General features: G+C 46.5%; 2 protein-coding genes and 1 long non-coding RNA gene across 3 annotated transcripts; 1 reads left to right on the top strand and 2 right to left on the bottom strand.

Annotated features, from left to right (window-relative positions):
* Positions 1-625: 625 nt before the first annotated feature.
* LOC114884076 lies at positions 626-6,249 on the top strand. Its single transcript, XR_003790768.1, has 3 exons — positions 626-904; positions 5,343-5,573; positions 6,057-6,249. It is a non-coding gene; the product is annotated as an uncharacterized LOC114884076 (long non-coding RNA).
* LOC114884074 (olfactory receptor 13C7-like) lies at positions 971-1,948 on the bottom strand. The gene has a single exon (XM_029202635.1). The coding sequence runs from the start codon at positions 1,946-1,948 to the stop codon at positions 971-973; it is 978 nt and encodes a 325-aa protein (XP_029058468.1).
* A 2,012-nt stretch (positions 6,250-8,261) lies between the features above and the next one.
* Positions 8,262-13,000, bottom strand: LOC114884073 (olfactory receptor 13J1-like). Its single transcript, XM_029202634.1, is given in 3 exon segments — positions 8,262-10,807; positions 10,810-10,977; positions 10,980-13,000. Coding segments are annotated over 3 exon segments (1,101 nt in total). The 5' UTR covers positions 11,374-13,000; the 3' UTR covers positions 8,262-10,268.
* Between the last annotated feature and the right edge of the window lie 10,528 nt (positions 13,001-23,528).

Consider the following 23,528-nt stretch of genomic DNA (forward strand, 5'->3'; position numbering starts at 1 on the left):
TGTTGTAGAGAACAGAGCTGTTGATTGTGGGAGCAGTTGGAGAAGCCTGTGCAAAGCTGGGCCTCTGCACCTGGTGTCGGGCCTGAAGCTGCTCTTGGGGGGCGTGAAGGGGGAGGTGAGGACAGACCGGAGCCCGTGTCTGGGCCTCGCTGCCTTCAGGCTCAGTGACACTGGTGACCTGCAGGAGGAGCTGGCACTCTCTGGCGTGGCGCTGCACTTGGCACAGACCTCCGAGCAGCTGCAGGCGGCGTGGCAGGAGCTGGAGCAGCTGCGCTGACAGCAAGGTGAGTCCCAGGCCGGTGACAGCAAGTGAGGGCTCCCACCACGACGGTGCTGCTTCGCCTTCACCTCCCATCTCATGTGGATTTCTCTCATGGTCCACCCGATCCCAGAACCTTACAGGGAAGGAAACTCTGGGAGGCCCAGTTCCACCCTAGTTAGCTCGACCCAGTCCAAAGCCACCACAAGAGAGCTAACCAGCACTCTCCTGGGATGATGAACCTGGCAGCAGCCGGTGAAGGACAGTTGGTCCGAGAAAAGGAAGCTCTAGAAATCTCCAGTAGCCCCTGGGTTGACTGTAGGGTGGGTGGTTGTCACTAGGCTCTTCACAAATTCTTCAGTCCTCCCCCTCCTTCCAGATGCGTGGTAGGTGGGTGTTCCCTCCCCCTCAGTGTCAGCCCTGGTGTGCGCCTTGCCTTGGCCAGTGAGGTGGAAGTGGAAGTAACAGGTCACTTCTGAGCGGAAGCTTTAAGAATCAGCGCAGGCTTTGTCATTTTCTCTTTGCCTTTTGCCACTTGGACCAGCGATGTGCCAGATGGTGGCTGCTTTATCATCCTGAGTCCCACAGGGATGAAGGCGATGGTGCAGAGCACATCCCCCAGCCAACCTCTGATGGACCTGCAGCGTAAGTGAGAAAAAGCCTTTGTGGTTTTAAGCCACTGAAATTTTGAAATCATGACCACAGTGTACCCTAGCCTGTCCTGCCTGATAGAGAGCAACAGGAAAAACGGGACATTTCCCTGGAGACCAGGTCTCCCCTCAGCAGAGCTATGGCGGCAGCTTTCACCTCTGTGTTCCTCAGACTGTAGATGATGGGGTTCAGCGAGGGTGTCACAACCCCATAGAACAATGCGATAATCTTAGCCAAGTTGGGGTCCTTGGCCTTGGGCTTGAAGTACATGAAGGAGGTGGTCCCATAGAAAACCACCACCACTGTGAGGTGGGCAGAGCAGGTGGAGAAGGCTTTCTTCCAGCCAGCAGCAGAGGGCACCCTCAGGATGGCAGCAAGGATGAAAACGTAGGACAGGCAGATGAGCCGCAACGGGGCCAGCGTCACGACAGTAGTGGCCACCATTGTTAGCAGCGCGTTTAGAGAGATGTCCCCACAGGCTAGTTTCAGCACTGCCAAGATCTCACAGAAGTGGTTGATGACATTGTGGCCACAGAATGGGAGGCTCCAGGTGAGAGTGGATTGCAGTAGGGAGTTGGCAAAGCCTGTCCCCCAGCTCAGTGCCGCCATCCACATGCACGTCTGCCTGCTCATGAGCTCTGAGTACTGAAGCGGCTGGCAGATGGCCACGTGACGGTCACACGCCATCACGGCCAGGATCGGGCACTCCGTGGAGCCCAGTGCCAGGGTCAGGAACATCTGCAGGGTGCAGCCAGGGAAGGAGATGGTGTTTTGGGTTTCCAGGAAATTGACCAGGATGAGAGGCACAAAGGAGGATGTGCCACAGATATCCATGAGGGAGAGGTTGCTGAGGAAGAAGTACACGGGGCTGTGCAGGCGGGGGTCCAGCATGTTCAGCCCGATGAGGAGGGCGTTCCCCAGCACTATCACGGAGTAGATGCCCAGGCAGAGTACAAACAGCACCATCTCTAGGTTGTGGTGCTCGTGTAGCCCCAGCAGGACATACTCTGTCACGGCCGTCTGGTTGGCCCCATCCATCTCATTCTCCCTCCTTTCCCACCTGGACCACACGGGTGTTGGAAAAAGCACCAGCTGGCCTGGGAGCCAAGCAACCTGGATGTATGACCTGGGGCGGGTCAGCCCTGCCTCTGGAATTTAGTCTCACCATCTGTGAGTGGACTTCAGGTCTGCAAGCCGGCCCTCTCAGCTCTGCAGTTCTGGTGTAACTTAGGGGAGGCGGGACCCATTCTAATCCCCTAGACTCATCTGTCTTCTCCCCTGGGTGGGCTCAGGGGAGATGATAGAGTAGGGTTCATGTTTCAGGTGCTCCTTTGGAATCTAAAGCGTTCTTGCCTGTTAAGAGGAAGCATCATTTCTAGGTTATGACTTCTTACGGCTGAATTATGCCCATAGTGTTTCGGATTCATTCATTCACTGAATATTTGTTGAATGCCTACTCTGTGCTAGGTATTGTTTAGGTGCTGGGGCTATAGTTGTACGAAAAATAAGTGGATAAAAAGATGCCACACCGGTCACAAGTGCTGCCCCTCTTTCTTAAGTGAGATGAGCTCGGGGAGGGAGGTGGGTGATGAGTGATGCTCACCTAGCGTTCCTTTGGGCATAAAGGTTGAACATTTCCACTCCATAGGATGTGTAAGCCTTATTCTGGCCATTCCTCCTTAAGGAATCACAGACCATCCATTGATTTTTAAAAGAACATACAAGAACATACATATCCCAATAGAGCCACCGGTCACAGCATTTAACCCTGGTCCTGAAAACCAAGTGACTCTCTTCTTGGCCTCCATATTGCTTTTTAGGATGAATAATAATATCAGCAGTAATCTCACACAAAGAGGGAAACCAGGTCTCATGTGGTAGAGGCGTCATCAGTCATTGACCAGCTTTATACAGGGAGGGTGGGAAAGGTTGCGGTCTTCGCCCAGGTAGCTTCCATTGCTCTTCTGAGCTGGTCTCAGCCTCTTTGGGAAATGCCAGTGTCACGAGGGAGTGAAGTGTCAAATGTTAGATGGGAAAGCTGTCTTGTAGCCCCAGTGATCCCTGGTGTAAGGGAGAAATAGGAGCTGAGGGTGAACTTTAACCTTTCAGAAGATATATAACTACCCCCTCCCTCACTCCTTTCACACCTAGCTTTACTGTGAGGCCTATGTCCTGTGACAGCATTGGAACCCTGTCTGTCCTCCAGGGCTGGATCTTCCCCCTCATTCCTCCTGCCTAATTGCATCTGTCATTTGTAGGGGCCGATGGGCTCACCCTCTTCTGAATAAACCATGTTTTTTTCCCAGCACTACATCTTTGCCCAAGAAGTTCCCTTTTGTAGGCAGTCCTCCCTCTCTTCCCCAGTGGGGGCATTCCTGCTCCTTCAGGGTCCAGCTCATCTCTCCTCCTCTCCCTCCTGCACCCTGCAGAGTCACCTGCCCACTTCTTGTGCTCCCACAGCCCCTGGCCATCCTCTGTGCTCTTGTGTTGTGCACCTGTCTCCTCTACCACCCTTGAGAGCAGGAGTGTCTCCTTCCTCTCGGCACCTCGTACAGCGAGTGCTGCCAAGGACAGTCACTCAACAGATATTCAGCGCAGGATTCTGAAAACCCAGTGTTGCACCCCAGCTCCGGCTCTAACTAGCTGTGTGATGTTGACCAAGTCGCTTGGCCTTTTGAGACTCAGTTGCCTTCTGAAAAATGGGGATTTTGTGTAGCCAGATGAGACACACAGAAAAGTGCCGGTGAGCCACCCAGCAGCAAGGCTCCAGATCAAAGACTGCGTCCTCAGCCACAGGCATCTGCTGGATCTGTGCTCATCACCTCCCTGCACAAGACCTCCAGCATCTGTCATGACCCCCTCTCTCCCCAGAGCCTGTGCTGGTTTTCCCTCCTCCAGCCTAAATCAAGGCGATTGTTAGGGGCGTTTCTGGAACATACAGGGGTAGTTGATAAATCTGGGTCAGCCAATGACCGTAAATCTTATCCATGTAAACATTTAAAGGTAGCGATTTTCTTGCTGAAGTTTGACAGAAAGGTAAAGAATTGCCTGATTGTGATGGTTCATTCGTTCCCTCATTCATCAAATTGTTATTGAGCACCTACTATGTGCTGGGTGCTGGGAATACAGCAGAGGCAGATGCGGCTTCTGGCCTAACAGTTTACACTCATTTCCTTGCTCTCTGGTGACCTTGGTCACATCCCTTCCTCTCTCAGCTTTAGAAACCTCTGAGATTCTCTTTGAGTCTGGGATGTAAAGTAAGACCTGAGGTCTGGAAAGAAGAAGTTAAAAGGAAGCATCTTTCCTGGGTTGTGACTTCAAGTGGCTGGATTAAGCCCAAAGCTTAATTTCAGATTCAACTATAAGGCCTTGGTCTTTTTTGGGTGTGTTGCCCAAAAAAGACCTTTTAACCTCAAATTTTGACAATGGACATAGGTGTGGAGGGTGTTTTCAGGCAGGTAAAAGGTGGGAAATAGCCTGACTCTGCATTTCTTTTCCCCACCCTTGTCTCCAACAAAAAAATCAAGTGGGAATGGCACAGGCAATTGAGGGCTTTTGTCATCAGGCTCTGGTCTGCCCTCCTGCCTCAACTCCTGTACCTTCATGCACCCCTGCTCAGCCTCAGACCACTCCCCATTGATGGACAAATCCCGCACACTCCTGTCTCGTCCCTCTTCTCATACTTGCCTCAGCTGGAGCGGCCTTTCTTTCCACTCATCCTCCAAGGCTCAGCTCACACACACCTCCTCTGTGGGGCCCGTCTTCCCAGTCCACAGAACTGACCATCCCGAAAACATGACGCTCACACAGCCACTAGCAGTTAGTGTGTCATTCTCTCTCACACAATAGACTGTGAGCTGTGGAAATCAAAGGGCTGTGTCCAGCTCATCCCTAACACCCTGCAGTGCCTGCACGCAGGAGGTGCCATTTGAGATCCAGTGCTTTTCTTCTGCCAAAATCCTGATCCCAGATTTCTTACCTTGAGATCACCCTCTCTCGCCTTCCTCCAGAGCACACACCAGCAGAACAACGATGCAGCCGTGTGATTGCTGGGAGGAGAGCTTTAGTGGGGCCAGTCTCCTCCCTGCAGGAATAGCTGCTCTCTCTGGAGAGCTAAATCAGGAGAGTGATAGGGGATCCTTACAATTTAAGAGTCTGATCATAACACATTCATGGAAGTTAGGGACAGCCCACTAGGCCATAGGCTTATGACCCCAAAGAAATAAGGCTGTGTCTAGAAAATACCATGCTGCCAGGTTACCAACAGCTTTGACTACAGTGTGGGCCCAGGCTGGGACATGAGGGAGCAGCTGCAGTTCCCTTGCTCCATCAGTTAAGATGAGCTGGGTTTTGCTGCAATAACATACAACCTCATAATTTTAGTGGCTTACCACGACAGAGGTTTAGTTCTCATGCTACATGTCCATTGCAGGTTTTCAGGGGGCTCTGTTCCAGGTCATCATCCTCAGAGACCCTGGCTCCACCACCTGGGACATCACCAGTTTTTACGGCTGGGGAAGAACACACCAGAGCATCTCACACCAGAAGTTAAGTGCTCCGACCCAGAAGTGGCTTGTATCCCAAATGCCCACAATGCACTGGCCTGTGTAGTCCTACCACATGCTCAGCTGGAAGAGGACCAGAAACGTTGCAGAGCACTTGGGTACGATGGTGTTTCGCAATACACTCAGAAAATCACTCTAGCATCTGTCTGCCAGGCCTCTCACCCTGTCGTGTCCTGGAAAGTCAGATATCCAGAGTGATAGGAAATTGAGTGTCTCTGAGAATCATTGTCTAATCCACTCCCCAGTTTTACCCCTCCAGAGAGGCAGGGAGATGCCATGGAAGGAGCCCTGGACTGGGGTGAGGGGCCCAGATTGGATTCTTGCCTTTGTTCCGATTCTGCTATATGACCTTGGTCCAGTTTCTCCTTGAGTGAAATGGAGCCATTCAGTTAGCTTGTCTCTGGTACTCTGTGCAACCTTCAAAACATTCCCTCCTCACATCTTTCTAGCAACTTCCAACCCTGAGGTCTGACAGACCCAGGGTCACTTTGCATGGTAAATATCATGTCAATTTCATTGGCTGGTAAATCTAGTTTGAACCATTTAATACTTATTTTAGGCTTTACATATTATTTTAAAAGGAAGGTGAGGGGCATAACAAGAAGAAGCTCCTGTTACAATTTCCCGGAAGTGCCTGGATCTGGGATTCCTGCTTCACATTCCTCGCTGTGTTAGCAAAGCAGGTGAGTGTGGGCTTTGCGGTGAGTCAGAGCAACCAGGGCCCATGTCCCAGACCTGCCACTTGCTAATTGTTTTCTCAGCCTCAGCTTCCTTACCTGTGGAGACAAGAATAGTATTTCCTCATGGGGTGATTTTGAGGATCCAGTGAAAGCTCTTAGCACAGAGCTTGGCACATGGTAAGTATTCAGTCAGTGGTAGCTGATATTATTACTATCATTATGTTCCCTTCCCCAAGCAGATATTCTGGTTTTTTGCATGTTTAAAAAAAAGTTCATGAGAAGAGTCAACATGCTAGATGGGTTCTCCTTACCTCCTACCTATTGGCCCAGTGGCATTAGTGCAGGCAGGTGGCTGAAGCAGCTGCCCGGTGAGGTGACCTGAGGCCTGGGAGAGCAGCAGAGCAAGGGAGTACTGAGTTCATTACCAGCAGACACACTGTGCTGGGGTGGGCCGGGGGGAGGCCCTGAGGCCCAGCCTCCTGGTCCCTTGCCATGTAGACACGTCGTGTGCTCCTCGCCCTTGGGCACCTCTCAGTCCCTGCCCAATTTAAAGTTCAAACTCTGCAACTATACAAGTTTGCACATTTGGCAGCTATGGGGCTTCAGAGACCCCAGGTTCCCTGTGCTTCTCCAGGAGGCCCTGGCTGGGTGAGGAGGGCACAGGAGAGACACTGGACAGAGAATCTGAAGGTCTCATTGCAGCCCTGCCCCTTGGACCTGAGGCTGGGGCGCTATGACCCCTACCCTTGGCCTCGGCGTCCTGGGCTGTGAAATGGGGTGTCTCCTTCCAGGAGAGCTGTGGGGACCTGCACTCATGAAAGGTTAAGGAAAGCGAATTGCTGTACAGGGTGAGACTCCGAGCCCTTGTGAGGGACCATGAAGTCAGGGGTTGAGCCAGGTGCATGAGTTTCTGCAGGTTCCCTTTTCCATTTCCCTTTCCATGCCCTTCTCTTTCCTTCACAATAAAGAATGACAACTTGACACAGTTTAGGGACTTAAAAACAGCCTTAAATAATGCAGCAGCAGTTGCAGATTTTCCCATTATACTATGATTTGTCTCTTGGAATTTTTTTTTCAAGGACACAGGTCAAAATAAATATTGGAAGATTGTCCCCACTTATTTTCCAGCTGCTTAGGAACAGGGCTGTCTTGCCACCCTGTGGTTGCCTACAAATGCATCCAAACAAGCTCATCACCACCCTCCCATCCCACCCCCTCCAACCTGATTCTCTCATCTTCCCCATAACTCAGGGTTTCTTTCAGGGTGGAGCACTATCCACCCAAATAAGCCAGAAGCTCGGGCACCAGCGCACAGTCCCCCTCTCCCTCAGCCACCTCTGCGATCAGCTGAATGTCCGCAAGGTTTCTCAGCTCCGCCCTCTCTGCCTGACTGCCCACCTGAGTCAGGCCCCATGGGTGCCTGGGTTATGGCACCAGCTTCCACACTTGCTGCCCTCAGCCCAGGGCCCTTCTCATCTGTGCTCTACTCTGGAGCCACATGATCTTCCATTTCTCAAAAATAATATTTTGAAGTTCAAAGTGATGTTCATTTTAGAAGTATTGGACAATATTGGAAAGAATAATTAAGGAAACAATATTTATCTGTAACCCCATCAGCCAAAGGAAACGACTATTAGTTCACATTTTGTCTTAATTTTCCAGAATTTTCTACATACATACTTATTCATATATCCATAAGAAAAATACCTTTAAAGAATTGGGATTATACTGAGTACAAAGTTATATGTTCTGCCTTTTTCTATTAATTACAGTGTGAGAATTTCCCATCATCAAATATCCTTCAAAAAATAGGATTTCTAATGGCTGTGTCACAGTCTATCATTGGGCTCCACCAGGATTTATTTAAACATTCTGCTATGCTTGGACATTAAGATACTTACAGTTTTCTGTTACCATAAATAACGCTGTGATTAATATCCATATATATATATATATACTTATACATAAATCTTTGCACCTCTAATAATTTTCTCAGACTAATTCCTTGAAGTAGAGGTGTTGTGTCAGAAGGTCTGAAGTTTCTTTTTTTTTTTTGCGGTACGCAGGCCTCTCATTGTTGTGGGCTCTCCCGTTGCGGTGCACAGGCTTCGGACGCGCAGGCTCAGCGGCCATGGCTCACGGGCCTAGCTGCTCCGTGGCATGTGGGATCTTCCCGGACCAGGGCACGAACCTGTGTCCCCTGCATCGGCAGGCGGACTCTCAACCACTGCGCCACCAGGGAAGCCCAAGGTCTGAAGTTTTTAAGTCTCTTGATTCATACCCACCGCTTATTTGGCAGGAAGATCATATTAACTTATTCCCACCCCCACCAGCAATGTATGACATTACCTACTTCACTGCACCTTAGTTAACAATAGACATTAAAAACAATTCTTTGACAATTTCATGGGTGAAGAAAGGTATCTAATCAGTGACCTTTCTAAAAGTATCGATAAGTAATGATTGTAAACCCAAATGCCCACAGGATAAAGTCCTAACCCCTGTCGTGGCATCAAAGGCCTAGCAGAAGGTCTTAGTGGCAGCGGTCACCCTGGCTTGGTCAGGCTGTGAGCTGCGGGGCTGTGCTTCCCTCCTCTGTGCCTCTGTTCTGACCAACCAAGGAATAGGAAGAGGGACTGGAGGGGAACTGAGGGCCCAAGAAAGGAATGTGCTTACCTGCAGCCAGGCGGCAGGAGAGCTGGCCTGCTGCTTGCGACCAAGCTCAGCTCTCCCATCACATGGACGGTGACACTGAGGCGAGAGCGGGCAGGGAATGGAGATGCTCTCTGAATCTGAGTCCATTTCCTCTGTTTGTTCACTGAGCTCTCAGAGGGGAAAGCTGGGAAAAGGCTGAGCACCAGGAAGAGGTAGCTATGGCAGGGTCCTAGTGGGTGGGCTGAAGACAGGTAGAGCAGAGTCTCCCCAAGGCCAGGTGAGGCCTGGATGCCGGGCAGGGAGGCCCCGGAAGCTACTGCTGCTAAAAGGGAGACAGGAGAATCCAGACCCTAAGCTGCTTGGGGTGATTGGTACCCCGGTGGCTGGGCAGGTCTGGAAATCTTGGCTGCTAGGGCTCGTCACTGCCTCTACTGTCACCTCCCAAGGCACTAGGTCGTGCCTGTCATCTGTGAGCTCCATCTCAGCTCTGCTCAGATTTGGGAAGGACCCCAGGCTCTGCCATTGTCACCCCTACATCGATGTGTTTTCTATTTATTTAAGAAGTCTTTTTATTTATTTATTTATTTATTTATTTTTAAGGGCCTGGGGTTGGGCCAGGGTGGACCTTGGAACAGAGTGGAATCCGATACTACCTGCTCTTAACAGTAACACTGAAAATAAAGCAGGAAGAGCACAGTGAGAGATGCAGAGTGGGAGGGGCTTCCTGGCAGAGGTGGCATTCAAGATTGGCCTTGAGATGGGGGCAGGGATAAGTTAGGAGCGTGGAATTAACAGATACACATTACTATATATAAAACAGAAAAACAAGAACCTCCTGTATATCACATGGGACTATATTTAAAAAATAAAAGATGGGCCTTGAGGGTCAGGCAGTCCTTTTACAAGTGGAACTGAGTGCTGGGTGGAGGCTGCCTTGTGGAAAGAACCAGCAAGGGCACAGAGCTGGGCAGTGCTGGGCAATACTGAGGCTCACAGCCGGCTGGCGTGTGCAGCTGACAGGGAGGAGGCTGTGGGGCACAGGACGGGGAGGGGGTTTAGTCAGGGCCAGCTTGTGGGGTCCTCGAATGCCCCACTGAAGACCTCACAGTTCATCCTGAGAGCTCTGGGGAGCCATCCAGGGGTTTCAGTCAGGAGAGTGACAGGATCACATGTACTTTCCAAAAAGATCCCTCTGGATGCCCCTTCGAGGAGAGACTGGGAGGAACAAGACTGAAATCCTAAGGCCAGACAGGAGGCTGGTGTAAAGATGCAGGCAGTGATGCTGAGAGCGCCCCATGGGTCTGCCGGGGGAAGGAGCACAGGGGTGATTGTGAGCTCCTCTGTGGCAGGATCAGTGGGACTTGGTGCTGCGTTTCTGGGCTGGAGATTCCAGACCCGCAGCCCTCACTGTAGGCTAATGAAGGCCTGGCCTGCTAGCCTGCAGAGCCCCGGCCTCCCTCACCTGGAGGTCCATCTCCTGTCCCACACCTTCCTGGCGGCCTCCGTCACTTCCTTGTTCCTCAGGCTGTAGATGACGGGGTTCAGCATGGGCATGACCACAGCATAGAGGACCGTGGAGGCCACATCAGAGATGCGGGCCTCCTTGCTCCTGGGTTTCATGTACATGAAGATGACGGTGCCATAGAAAAGCAGCACCACAGCCAGGTGCGCCGAGCAGGTGGAGGAGGCTTTGTGGCGTCCAGCGGTTGAGGGCACCCTCAGGATGGTGGCCAGGATAAACATGTAGGACAGGCAGATGAACGCCAGGGGCACGGGCAGCAGCAGGATGGCACCCACCCACAGGAAGACCTCGTTGACTGACGTATCACTGCACGCCAGCTTCAGCACTGCCAGGATTTCGCAGGTGAAGTGACTGACCACACGGTGGCCACAGAAGGGCAGCCTCATGGCTATGACTGTCTCAGTCACTGACTTGAAGAAGCAGAGTACCCAGGCGGCTCCCGCCAGCAGCAAGCGGAGCCGGTGGCTCATCAGCACCTGAGTGGCCGGCAGTTGGCCAGGTAGCGATCATAGGCCATGATGGCGAGCAGCAGAGACTCTGTGGAGCCCGTGGACAGGCTCAGACACGTCTGCATCGCGCAGCCAAGAAAGGAGATGGTCTTCTGGGCCGACAGGAGGTGGACCAGCATCAGGGGCACAAAGGTGGGCTGTAGCAGATATCCAGGATGGAGAGGTTGCCCAGGAAGAAGTACATGGGCGTGTGCAGGTGGATGTCCAGCACGCTCACTGCCACGATGGCTGTATTCCCCAGCAGGGTCACCAGGTATGTGGCTGAGCACAGAGGGAAGAGCAGGTGCTCCAAGGCTGGGTAGCCCGAAAATCCTTTCAGAAAGAACTCAGAGACCTCTGTCCTGTTGACCAGCTCCATACTGCAGGGCCCTGGAGGGCACAGCTGGGAGGCAGGGAAAGAGGGTGCAGGGTGGCGGGGAGCCCACAGAGTCTCTTCAGGGATGAGGTATATTGCTAGGGTCTTTTCCAGCTCTGACACACTCTCTCTGTGACTTTGGGCAGTCCCCATTCTTCTAGGCTGCGATTTATCCATGTGAAAAATGAGGATTGATGTGGATCAGAATTTCCCTAAGAGTCTTAATGGAAATGTTAGTAGGCAATCTGAAAAATCAATTTGAAACAACATTGGGTTAATCAAAAGTAAATAATATACTGCAGGACTTCTCAGAGCCTTTAATGCCCCACTGTGATTTGGGACTTTCTGAAAGCAGTGTAGAGTATGTAATTCCCAAACTTATTTGACCTTAGGTCCTCCTTTTACAGAGCACCCATTAACCTCCTGCAAATAAGTATTCTACCAGCATAGTCTGGGAAGCAATGGGCTGGATCAAAGGTCCTCAAGTCTTAGAATCGCTTGGAAAGTTTGTTAAAACACAGATTTCTGGGCTCTATCCCCAGAGTTTCTAACTCATTAAGTCTGAGTGATGCTGCTGCTGTTGGCCAAGGGACCACACTTTGAGAATCACTGGGCTAGGTGGTCTCTGAGGGTCCTCCTGGCTTTCAGGAAGCCTCTGAGCTACTTTACACCATTCCCACTGTTGGGGATGCCCTTCTTTCTCCCTCAACCTGCAGAAATCTGACTTGTCTCTGCAGGTCAGCTCTGGTCTCCATGCATGAAGCACACGTTGTGCCTCGCATTGGAGAGGGTCCTGGCCTCTGAGGCTACCAGAGCGCTTGTCCACCTGTCCCCCCATAGGGCCTGCTTCATCAGCTACTGTGTGTGGATTGACCTTCAGAATCTGCCTCCATCGTGTGTTTTTGAGTGAAAAATGGATAGATCTTTTGGCCCTGCCCCAAACCTCCTATTTTCTCTGAACCTGAGCCAGGGCTGCTTTGACTTCATGAACTCCTAGGCATCAGCGTGGAATATGCCCTGAGAGGTCAACTCGTTGGAGCTCCCATTGTGCAGGTAGGGAAACTGAGGCCACACAGCAGATCCCTGGCAAGGCGAGTCTAGAATCCAATCCTCCCAACAACATGACAGCTGCACCATGCTCAGAGCAGATGTTTGCCTCTGTTAAACCCCAAATCTTGGTTGGTCTTTTACCACACTGGATGGACGTCTTTCTCCCAAGTCCCCACCCTGCCCCTAATCTTCTCACCAGCTAAGGAGCATGACTTAACCCTTCCTTGGTGTTTCGGGCACTTGGCACTATGTCACTAAACCCTGGGATGCACCGCCCAAGCCTGGGTCTGGGTTAAGCTCCAATTCCTGTCAACGCCTCCCTTGTAGCAGACGATTTCCTTCTCTTAGTCCTCCCATTTTTCAGAATCAAGAAGTGATTGAGTTCCTACCATATGCCAGGCATTGTGCTAGGCATTAGGGGAACAAATGAGAACACGTGTGCCCCCAGGCCACTGGATCCCAAACATCCCCAAGCAGAACTCCTCTCCAGTTCCCACCCGAGCCTCATCCTGCTTCTGTTTGTGCACCTCTAGTGACAGGAAGCGCATTACTCCCTTAGACATAACTTTTCTTCTTTTCATTGTGCCTTCAGGCCAGTCAAAGGGTCACAAAATCCTTCCTGATACGGAGTCTCTCCGGGTATCCCTGGGCCTCCACCACCCAGTGAGGCCCAGGCTTGGGGGCCCCTGTGGATGCTCCTCTCACACATACAAGTGCAGGGTCCCGAGCTTTGGGCCGTACCTCAGGGGCTGAGGGGCCTTTTCTGCAGCAAGGAGAGCTCCGACCTTGCCCCAGGTCCACAGATAGGAGGCCTTGCCTCACTTTGACTGTGTCTAGAGACGTCGTGGGGTCGGGGAGCGTGAGCTGTGAGCTCCCTTCAAGTTTCGGCTGGGAAACTCTGAGGCTGGCTTCCTGGAGAGGCACCCTCCCTGGACAGAGGATCAGTAGCAGCAGGTGCTGTGCCAGGGCTGGGGCAGGCCAGAGCCTCCTCTTTGCACGGTTCCATGTACCACATAATTTATCCCCTAAAGTCACTGGCAAACATCTGCAGTGATTGTCTACCTGTCCGAGTATATATACACCCACGCAGGTTACCACAAACGCACCCACCTGTCTGTGTGTACAAACGCCCGCCCGAAAGCCAGGCACACACATTCTCCTGTGAGTATATACGCCACACCAGGCTCGAGTGTATGTACCTGTGCAGCAGGCACTCACTCTTGCTCTCTCTTTCTCGCACACACATACCGTTAGTGCAGACCCTCGGACCTGTGGCCAGGGCTTCAGAGGACCAGGCAGGACGACCTCCCCTGGGAAGAGGTGTGTGGAGACCAGGCAGAGGCTGTGGAGGCATCACTAGAGAAGCAGCAGCCCGGAGCAGGGGAGCAAACTCTGCCGGGGGATGAACCAGGAGGACAAAGAAAGCTCAGAGCAGGGACATGGTCACCAGACCTGCTCAGTGCCTTGTCTGCCTTCCCCTGAGTGCTGAAAATCTGAGAATCTGAGCCTCCTGCTGTGCCTTCTCTCCTGGGGCTGGAGCTTGCAGGGTGGGAGGTGGGGCACTGGGGATGGGGGGAGTGGGGGGTGGGGGGAAGTTGCAGGAAGTGGGGAGGAGGAGGGATGTGGCTGCAGGCTGTGGGACAGAATCTAGTTCCCAAAGCAGGGCCAGGAAGCTTTGTCTGCAGAGCCCACGGTGTCCTTCCTGCCTTCAGATCTCTTCTGGCCAAATGCTATCTGAAAACCAGTTCAAACGCTACCTCTCCCGGGGAGCCTTCCTTTATCCTCTCCCAGGCCACCTGAGCCCTCTGTCCTTTGTGCATCACGGCCCTGTGTTTGCACCTCCAGAATGGCGCTCACCTCTCTCACCCACTTCCTGCCTGTTGCCTACCCCAGCCAGCCCACAGGGGTGCCACCCCCTACCCTCTTCACCCAGATTCTGAAGGCCAAGTTGAAGGCCCCAGCCTGGCCACAGACGACTTCTTCCTGCCTTGCTGCCACTTCCTGGGGCTAAGACAACTTGGGAGTGAGCAACTGGCTGCCAGATACGAGCTGTTCCTAGCCTGGATGACACATGGCCCAGCTGGGAGGGGTCTTGCAGATCAGCAAGGCCACTACCTTGTTATATATGGGGGAAGTGAAGCTCAGAGAGGGAAAGAGACTTGCTCAGCACTGCACAGTGAGTTAGAGGGGGAAGCCAAGGCTCCAGGAATTCCCCTGGGGCCCCTGACTCCCAGCCCCTTCCTCTGCCCACATTTCCCCATTTTTTCACTTACCTTCAGGCTCTTCCAGATCCATGTCCCTTGCTCCCTGGAAAAAGTTGCAGAGACCAGGAACCTTCTCTGGCTGGAACTAGGAGAAAACAGGTCAAAGAAACAGGTCTGAGCCTCCTGTATCCAGGGAACCCCAGTGGGCAGGACCCGGAGTTTCACACTGACTCAGCTTTCCAAACTAAGAAGACATGCCTAGGCTTTTGTAGAATTCAGCGAAGTGCTTGCAACTTGATAGACTAACGTGGAGCTTTTAGAATTTGGTGGAAGTAGACAAAGTACTTAGAATTCAGTGAAGTTCTTTGAAAATGTGTCAGGTTTGGTAGAATTAGGAAATTCTGGTGGGCTCAAGGCTGAACAGGGTGCCCGATAGTTTACTATGGGCAGCCAGGGACCGCCCAACCTGGGCAGCTCCCAGCTCCATGCCAGCTGACAGCCTCCTGGGAAACAGGCACCTTTCAAAGCTCCCTGCACCAAGGGACTGCACCATCCCCAAGGCAATTTAGAGGGAGAAGAGGAAATGCGCACAGCTTAGAAACTTTGGGGTGCTTCAGGGATGATGTCCCAAAGACCCAATTACACAGAGTCTACTTAGAAATCTTAATTGGTGTGGAAAAGTTGGAGAAGGTGGCTCAGGGCCAGGGATCCACCCTCACAGGTCAGTCCCCAGCCAGCGCAGGCCGAGAATGTTTACAGGATCAATAAATGAATGAATGGATGGATGCACAATTAAATCAATGCATAAGCAATTCTCGGTGAATACATTTAAAGAGAAGAATGAGTGAGTGAAAAAATGATAGGCAGGGTTGCTTTCCAGGAGGGTTAGAGGTTTTGGCTCAACTCTCATAGTGATCTTAAGAAAATGCAAAATCTGGAAAGAGTGTAACAGGGGAGGGAACTGGAGGGAGAGACAAAGAGAATTACAGAAGAACAGAGCAGGGGCGTCCTCACAGGCCATCCTGACCAACCCTCACTGTATGGACAGGAAAACTGCCCTAGAGTGAAGCAGCTGGCTCAGGTTACCTCATGAGGCAGAGACATGGCCCTGGATTTGTCTGCACTTGAATCATTTGTCCCTCAGTCAATGCAAAGCAGGTCACCCCGGGTCAGTTAGTGATCGGGTGCCTCTCACCTCCACCCACCCCTCTTCCCAGCCCTCAAAACAGTCATCGTGGTGGTTTCTCCTTGAGGTTCCTTCTAGTGTTCTGACTCCACACCTCTGCGGGCTTAAGGACATCTTTATCAAATAGGGTAATTTTTATTTTGAAACTGGGTATTGTCATTGCTGTTGGATTTTTAACTATTTTAAAATTAAAATAATTTTATTAGCTTTTTATTTATTTGTACAAATTGTACATATAGAACATTCTTGTAAAAAATACAAAGAATGCAGAAGTATATAGTGTTAAAGTGACACTCTGTTTTCATGTCCCCTCCTCCCTACTCCCCAAAGGTGACCAGTGTTATTAGTTTTATGTATGTCTATCAGGTACTTTTCTGGTCTTTTATATCTGCATATCTACACATAGAAATAGATTTTGTGATCATGTGTAAGATTGGCTTTTTAGCAGGCTCTTTTGTTGCAGTCTTACTGAAGATAAGTGATATACAACTGCACACATTTAAATCATATAATTTGATAAATTTTAACATGTATACAGTCATGAAACCATCACCACAAACAAGATTGTGAGTTTATCTGTCATCAGCAAAGTTTCCTCACGCCCCTTGGTAATCCATTCCTCCCTCCCCCAAGCAGGCCATCACTGACCTGCTTTCTGTAAATATTCACTTGCATTTTCTAGCATTTTACATACATGGGATTATACAGAATGTACTCTTTTAAAATATGGCTTCCTTTAAAAATATATGGCTTCCTTTAAAAAAAATATGGCTTCCTTTACTCAGTGTAATTATTTTGAGGGTCATTCATGTTGTGTGTATCAATAGCTCTTTTCTAAAATAACATCTTTATTGAGCTATAATTCAAATGTCATACCGTTTCCCCATTTAAAGTGTACAATTCAATAGTTTTTATTATGTTTACAGAGTTGTGCAACCATCATCACAATCAGTTTTAGCACATTTTTAGCACTTCCAAGAGAAACTCTGTACCCGTTAACAGTGACTCTCCGTTTCCCCTCAAGCTTCCTCTGGCCCTAGACAACCACTAATCTACTTTCTCTATATATAATTCTATTCTGGTCATTTTATATAAATGGAATCATATGATATGTGTCCCTTCGTGACTGGTTTCTTTCACATAGCATATTTTTAAAGTTGACCTATATTGTAACATGCATCAGTACTGAATTTCTCTTGATTGCTAGATAAAATTCCACGGTATGTATGTCTTTTTCCATTTGGGCTGCTGTAACAGAATACCATAGACTGGGCAGCTTAATAAAGAACAGAAATTTATTTTTCATAATTTTAGAGGCTGGGAAGTTTAAAATCAAGGCTCAGGTAGATTTGGTGTCTGGTGAGAGCCCACTTCCTGGTTCTTGGACTACCGTGTTCTAGCTGTATCCTCACATGACAGAAGGGGTGAGGGAGCTCTCTGGGGTCTATTTAATTTAATTTAAATTAAGTTAAATTTTATTTTTTGGCATTCTCTTATTTTCTTGGTGTTCTTTTTTAAAAAATTTATTTGATTGAAGTATAGTTGATTTACAATGTGTTAATTTCTACTGTATAGCAAAGTTGTGTTAGTGTCTGGTGTACAGCAAAGTGATTCAGTTATACATATATATAATAGTTTGCATCTACTAATCCCAAGCTCCCACTCCATCCCTACCACTCCCTCTCTTTGCAATCACAAGTCTGTTCTCTATGTCTGTGAGTCTGTTTCTGTTTTGAAGATAAGTTCATTTGTGTCATATTTTAGATTCCACATATAAGTGATATTATATGGTATTTGTCTTTCTGGCTTACTTCTCTTAGTATGATAATCTCTAGGTCCATCCATGTTGCTGCAAATGGCATTATTTCATTCTTTTTTATGGCTGAGTAGTATTCCATTACATATATGTACCATATCTTCTTTATCCATTCATCTGTCAGTGGACATTTGGGTTATTTCCATATCTTGGCTATTGTAAATTGTGCTGCAATGAACATTGGAATCTTTTTGAATTATAGTTTTTTCCAGATACATGCCCAGGAGTGGGATTGCAGGATCATATGGCAGCTCTGTTTTTAGTTTTTTGAGGAAACTGTTTTCCATAGTGGCTGTACCAGTTTACTTTTCTGGGGTCTATTTTATAAGGGCACTAATCCCATTCATGAGGGCTCAACCATTATGACTTAATCATCTCCCAAAGGCCCCACCTCCTAATATCACATTAGGGGTTAGGATTTCAACACATGAATATTTGGGGGACACAAACATTGTCTATGGCAATGGATATTTTAATTTATGCATTCATCATTTGATGGACATTTAAGTTTCACTTTTTGACTGTTATGGATAATACTGCTATGAACATTCATGTACAAGTTTTTGTGTGGACATATGTTTTCATTTCCCTTGGGTACATACCTAAGAGTGGAATTGCTGGGTCATATGATAACTCTATGCTTAACCTTTTGAGGAATTACCAGACTGTTTTCCAAAATGGCTGCACCATTTCACATTCCATCAGCAATATATGAGGGTTCCAATTTCTCCAAAACCTCACCAACACTTGTTATTATCTGCCTTTTTGATTATAGCCATCCTAGTGGATGTGATCTCATGGTGGTTTGCATTTTCTTGACGACAAGTGATGCTGAGCATTTTTCGTGTGCTTATTGGCCATTTATATATCTTTTTTGGAGAAATGGTTATTCAGATCCTTTGCTCATTTTAAAATTGGGTTATTTGTCTTTGCATTATTGTCCACTGTTTTCAAGAGCACGTTTAGGATTAACTTCTCAGTGTTTCAAATAGAGTCAGTTCCGTTGAGGGAGAGCTTTGAAATTTTCTCTTCTTATAGACTGCCTCTTCCCCTGAACTAAGTCTCTGAGCCACTGCTGGGTGAAGGGTAGTAACCTCTGGTCTTCTCAACTTGTCTCTCCCAGTGCCCTGAAAGCTGGGGTGGGTGAGATTGGAGCAAGTATTCTCTGGCTGTTGCATCTGGGGTAGAGCCTCCACCCTATGAGTGGAGACTCAGGGGAGGAAGGGAGCCCCCAATTTCTCAGCTGCACTAACCATAAATTTAGCCTCTGTGACTCAGAGTTGGAGGGGAGGAGAAATACTGGCAGCCTGCCTGCCCCATGATAAATGTTTTCTATGCATTTTGAAAAAATGTGTATCCTGCTGTTATCGGGTGAAGTGTTCTATAAATTTCAGTTATGTCAATTTGGTTGAGAGTGTTGTTCAGATCTTCTGTATTTTTACTCATTTTCTCTCTACTTGTTTTTTCAATTATTGACGGAGAGGTGATGAAATCTATGGCTACAGTTAGAGATTTGTCTATTTCTTCTCTTCTGTCGGTTTTTGCTTCATGTAGTTTGAAGCTCTACGATTAGATACAGGAACTTTTACTATTGTTACATCTTCTTGATGAATTGACCTCTTTGTCATTTTCAAATGATCCTCTTTATCACTGTTAATATTCTTTAAAATCTACTTCATATGCTGCTATTACTATAGATTTGGGTCTTTAAAAATTTAATCTGACAACCTCTGCCTTTTAATTGGGATGTTTACACCATTTACATTTAAAATGACTATGGAAGATGTAGACAACAAACACATGGATACCAAGGGGGAAAAGAGGGGTTGGGATGAATTGGGAGATTGGGATTGACGTACATACACTAATATGTATAAAATAGATAACTAATGAGAACCTGCTGTATAGCACAGGGAACTCCACTGTACAGTAGAAACTAACACAACATTGCAAAACATCTATACTCCAGTTAAAAACAAATAAAATGACTATGAATATGGTTGGGTTTAAATCTTCCATCTTGCTGTTTATTTTCTACTGCCCCCCCTGTTATTTTTTTCCATTTTAAATTTTGTTCTGTATTCTTTTGGATTAATTTAGTATTCGTTATGATTTCATTTTATCACCTGTATTGGCATACTAGTTATTTATTTTTAGTGGTTGCTTTAAGTATAACCTATCAGTTTACCTTTAATTAATATTGTACCTCTTCACCAACAGAGTATAAACCTTTTAACAGTACACTTTTATTTCCCCCCTCTTGGGCTTTGAGCTATTGTTGTCCTATATTTTCATTCCACTTATGTTATATATCCTGTAATACCTTATTACTTTTGCTTCAAATAGTGAACTATTTTTAAAAGAAGTTTAAAATTTAGAGGAGAAAGTCTTTTATATTTATTCACATATTTTACACTTCCAGAACTCTTAATTGCTTTGTGTAGATCTAGATTTCTTTCTGGTATCACTTTTCTTTTACCTGAAGGAATTCTTTTAACATTCTTGTAGATATGGTCTACTGGTGATAAAGTCTCTCAGCTTCTGTATGTCTGAAAACATTTTTATTTTGCCTTCATTTTTGAGAGGTAGTCTCACTTACTATATGATTCTGACGGTATTCCCCCCACCCTCCTCCGTATTTTAAAGATGTTGCACTACTGTCTGGCTTGCATTATTTCTAACAAGAAATCTACCTCCATTCTTATGTTTGTTCCTCTGCATAATATGTCTTTTTCTTTGGCTGCTTTTAATATTTTTTTTATCATTGGTTTTAAGCAATTTGATTATGATATGCCTTGGTGTAGTTGTTTTCATGTTTCTTCTGCTTGAGGCTTGTTGAGATTTTTGGATCTGTGGATTTGTAGTTTTCATCATATTTGAAAATTTTTCAACCATTGTTTTCTCACGTTATTTTTTCTGTCCACCATTCCTTTTCTTGGGATTCCAATTGTACTTATATTAGGGCACTTGAAGTTTTCCCAAAGCTCACTGATGCTCTGCTCTTTCCTTTCTTTTTCTTTTTTCTTTTTTTTTCCGGTCGCACCACACAGCTTGTGGGATCTTAGTTCCCCAACCAGGGATTGAACCCTGGCCTTCGGCAGTGAGATCGCTAAGTCCTAACCACTGGACCACCAGGGAATTCCCAGTTCTTTCTTTTCTTTTTCAGTTTTTTCCCCTCTATGTTTCATTCTAGATAGTTTCTATTGCTCTGTCATCAAGTTTACCAATATTTTCTTCTGCAAGCTCTGATCTGCCATTAATCCCATCCAATGTATTTTTGTTTTAAAAAAAACCTTTAAAATGTTTTAGGTTGGCAGGAGAATTCCAAGATAGTACATAGATTTCCTGTATACCCTTCACCAAGCTTTCTCTAATGTAAACACCTTATATAAATGTAGTGCATCTATGAAAACTAAGAAATTAGTATTTTTACAACACTATTAATTAAACTAAGGCTTTATTCAAATTTCACCAATTTTCCCACTAATGTCATTTTTCTCTTTCTGGGGCCAATCAAGGGTACCTGTTGCACTTAGTCATCCAATGTATTTTTTAATTTCAGAAATTGTATTTTTCATCTTTAAAAGTTCTATTTGGGTCTTTAAAAAAATTGTGTCTTAATGTGTGAAGCGTGCTTTTAAATAAATTACAATATAGACATTTACAGTGTAGACATTTCAATATACTTGTTTCTTTTAAGATGGTACTTAATAGTCTACTGTATAAATATACTAAAGCTTATTTGACCATTTCCTGTTTTAAACATTTAGGTTATATCCTAATGTGTTTTTCTTTTACCATGCAAACAATCTGCAAAGAATATGATTTTATGCAGCTCTTTGATACACACACAGATATTTCTCTAGGATAGCTGTCTTGATAGGGAATTATTGGATCAAAAGTGTAATTACTTAAATTTTTGAAAGATGCAACCAAATTGCCCTCAGAAATGCTGTCTTTCTTTTTTTTAACATCTTTATTGGAATATAATTGTTTTACAGTGGTGTGTTTGTTTCTGCTTTATAACAAAGTGAATCAGCTATACATATACATATACCCCCATATCTCTTTCCTCTTGCATCTCCCTCCCTCCCCCCCTCCCTATCCCGTCCCTCTTGGTGGTCACAAAGCACTGAGCTGATCTCCCTGTGCTATGCGGTTGCTTCCCACTAGCTATCTGTTTTACGTTTGGTAGTGTATATATGTCCATGCCACTCTCTCGCTTTGTCCCAGCTTACCCTTCCCCCTCCCTGTATCCTCAAGTCCATTCTCTAGTAGGTCTGCGTCTTTACTCCCGTCTTGCCCCTAGGTTCTTCATGACCATTTTTTTTTTTTTAGATTCCATATATATGTGTTAGCATACAGTATTTCTTTTCCTCTTTCTGAATTACTTCACTCTGTATGGCAGACTCTATGTCCATCCACCTCACTACAAATAACTCGATTTTGTTTCTTTTTATGGCTGAGTAATATTCCATTGTATATACGTGCCACATCTTGTTTATCCATTCACCTGTTGATGGACACTTAGGTTGCTTCCATGTCCTGGCTATTGTAAATAGAGCTGCAATGAACATTGTGGTACATGTCTCTTTTTTGAATTATGGTTTTCTCAGGGTATATGCCCAGTAGTGGGATGGCTGGGTCGTATGGTAGTTCTATTTTTAGTTTTTTAAGGAACCTCCATACTGTTCTCCATAGTGGCTGTATAAATTTACATTGCCACCAACAGTGCAAGAGGGTTCCCTTTTCTCCACACCCTCTCCAGCATTTATTGTTTGTAGATTTTTTGACGATGACCATTCTGACCGGTGTGAGATGATATCTCATTGTAGTTTTGATTTGCATTTCTCTAATGATTAATGATGTTGAGCATTCTTTCATGTGTTTGTTGGCAGTCTGTATATCTTCTTTGGAGAAATGTCTATTTAGGTCTTCTGCCCGTTTTTGGAAGAAATGCTGTCTTAATTTAAATATCCAAGTGTGCAACAGTACTAATTTCTCAATACCCTGACAGATGCTGTGTGTTATCAGCCTTTTATATTTTCTGTTATGATGGATGAAAACGGATACCATATTGTTTTATTTTGCCTTTATCTGATTACTAATAAGGTTAGGTATAATTTCATGCTTCAATTTTTGCTGTTAAATTTTTTCCTTTTGTTAATTGTCTTGATATTTTATGCCCATTCTTCTAATTTTGAAGAATACTGATTTTCTAAGAGTCCCTTATGTATTCTCTATGATATTCCTTTGCCTATTATATGTGTGGCAAAGATTTCCTGTCATTTGGCCTTTTACAAAAAGGTGCCTTTTTGTTACATAGAAGTTTGTTTAGGGTGCCTTTTGTTACATAGAAGTTTAATGATTTTGGGTAATTAAATTTCTCTCTGCTTCATTTCTCCAAAGTTTTAAATATATTTTCCTTTGATACTTTATTCTAGTTCTTTTTAAAAGTTTTGTTTTTTAATTTCACTCTTATTTTATCTGGATTTATTTATTTATCTATTTATTTATTAGCAAGATAGGGTTAAGTTTATTTACCTGCCTCAGCAGAATTTATTGTAATGGTAACCCTTTTCTCAGTATTTAAAAATGCCATCTTGGGCTTCCCTGGTGGCGCAGTGGTTGAGAGTCCGCCTGCCGATGCAGGGGACACAGGTTCGTGCCCCTAGTCCGGGAAGATCCCACATGCCGCGGAGCGCCTGGGCCCGTGAGCCATGGCTGCTGAGGCTGCGCGTCCGAAGCCTGTGCTCTGCAACGGGAGAGGCCACAACAGTGAGAGGCCCGCGTACCGAGGAAAAAAAAAAAAGCCATCTTTATCAATACTAATTTCTCATATTTATGAGTCTCTTTCTAGACTCACTGTTATGTTCTAAAGAAATTTTTATTGTCTTTTACTCTCATACACACTATTTTATTTAGTTACTGTAGATTTGTAGAGTGTATTGATATCCACTAGGGCAAATTCCCTCTTACTAGCCTTTTCAATAATATCTTGGCTATTCTTTTATTTATTTATTTATTTATCTATTTATTTATTTTTGGCTGCGTTGGGTCTTCATTGCTGTGCGCA

This window comes from Monodon monoceros, unplaced genomic scaffold (assembly GCF_005190385.1).
Source record: "Monodon monoceros isolate NGI ecotype Baffin Bay Population unplaced genomic scaffold, NGI_Narwhal_1 Super_Scaffold_5, whole genome shotgun sequence".
Lineage (NCBI taxonomy): Eukaryota > Metazoa > Chordata > Mammalia > Artiodactyla > Monodontidae > Monodon > Monodon monoceros.

Coding starts and splice junctions, on each gene's coding strand:
- LOC114884074 (XM_029202635.1), bottom strand. CDS start 1,948: ATGGATGGGGCCAACCAGACGGCCGTGACAGAGTATGTCCTGCTGGGG.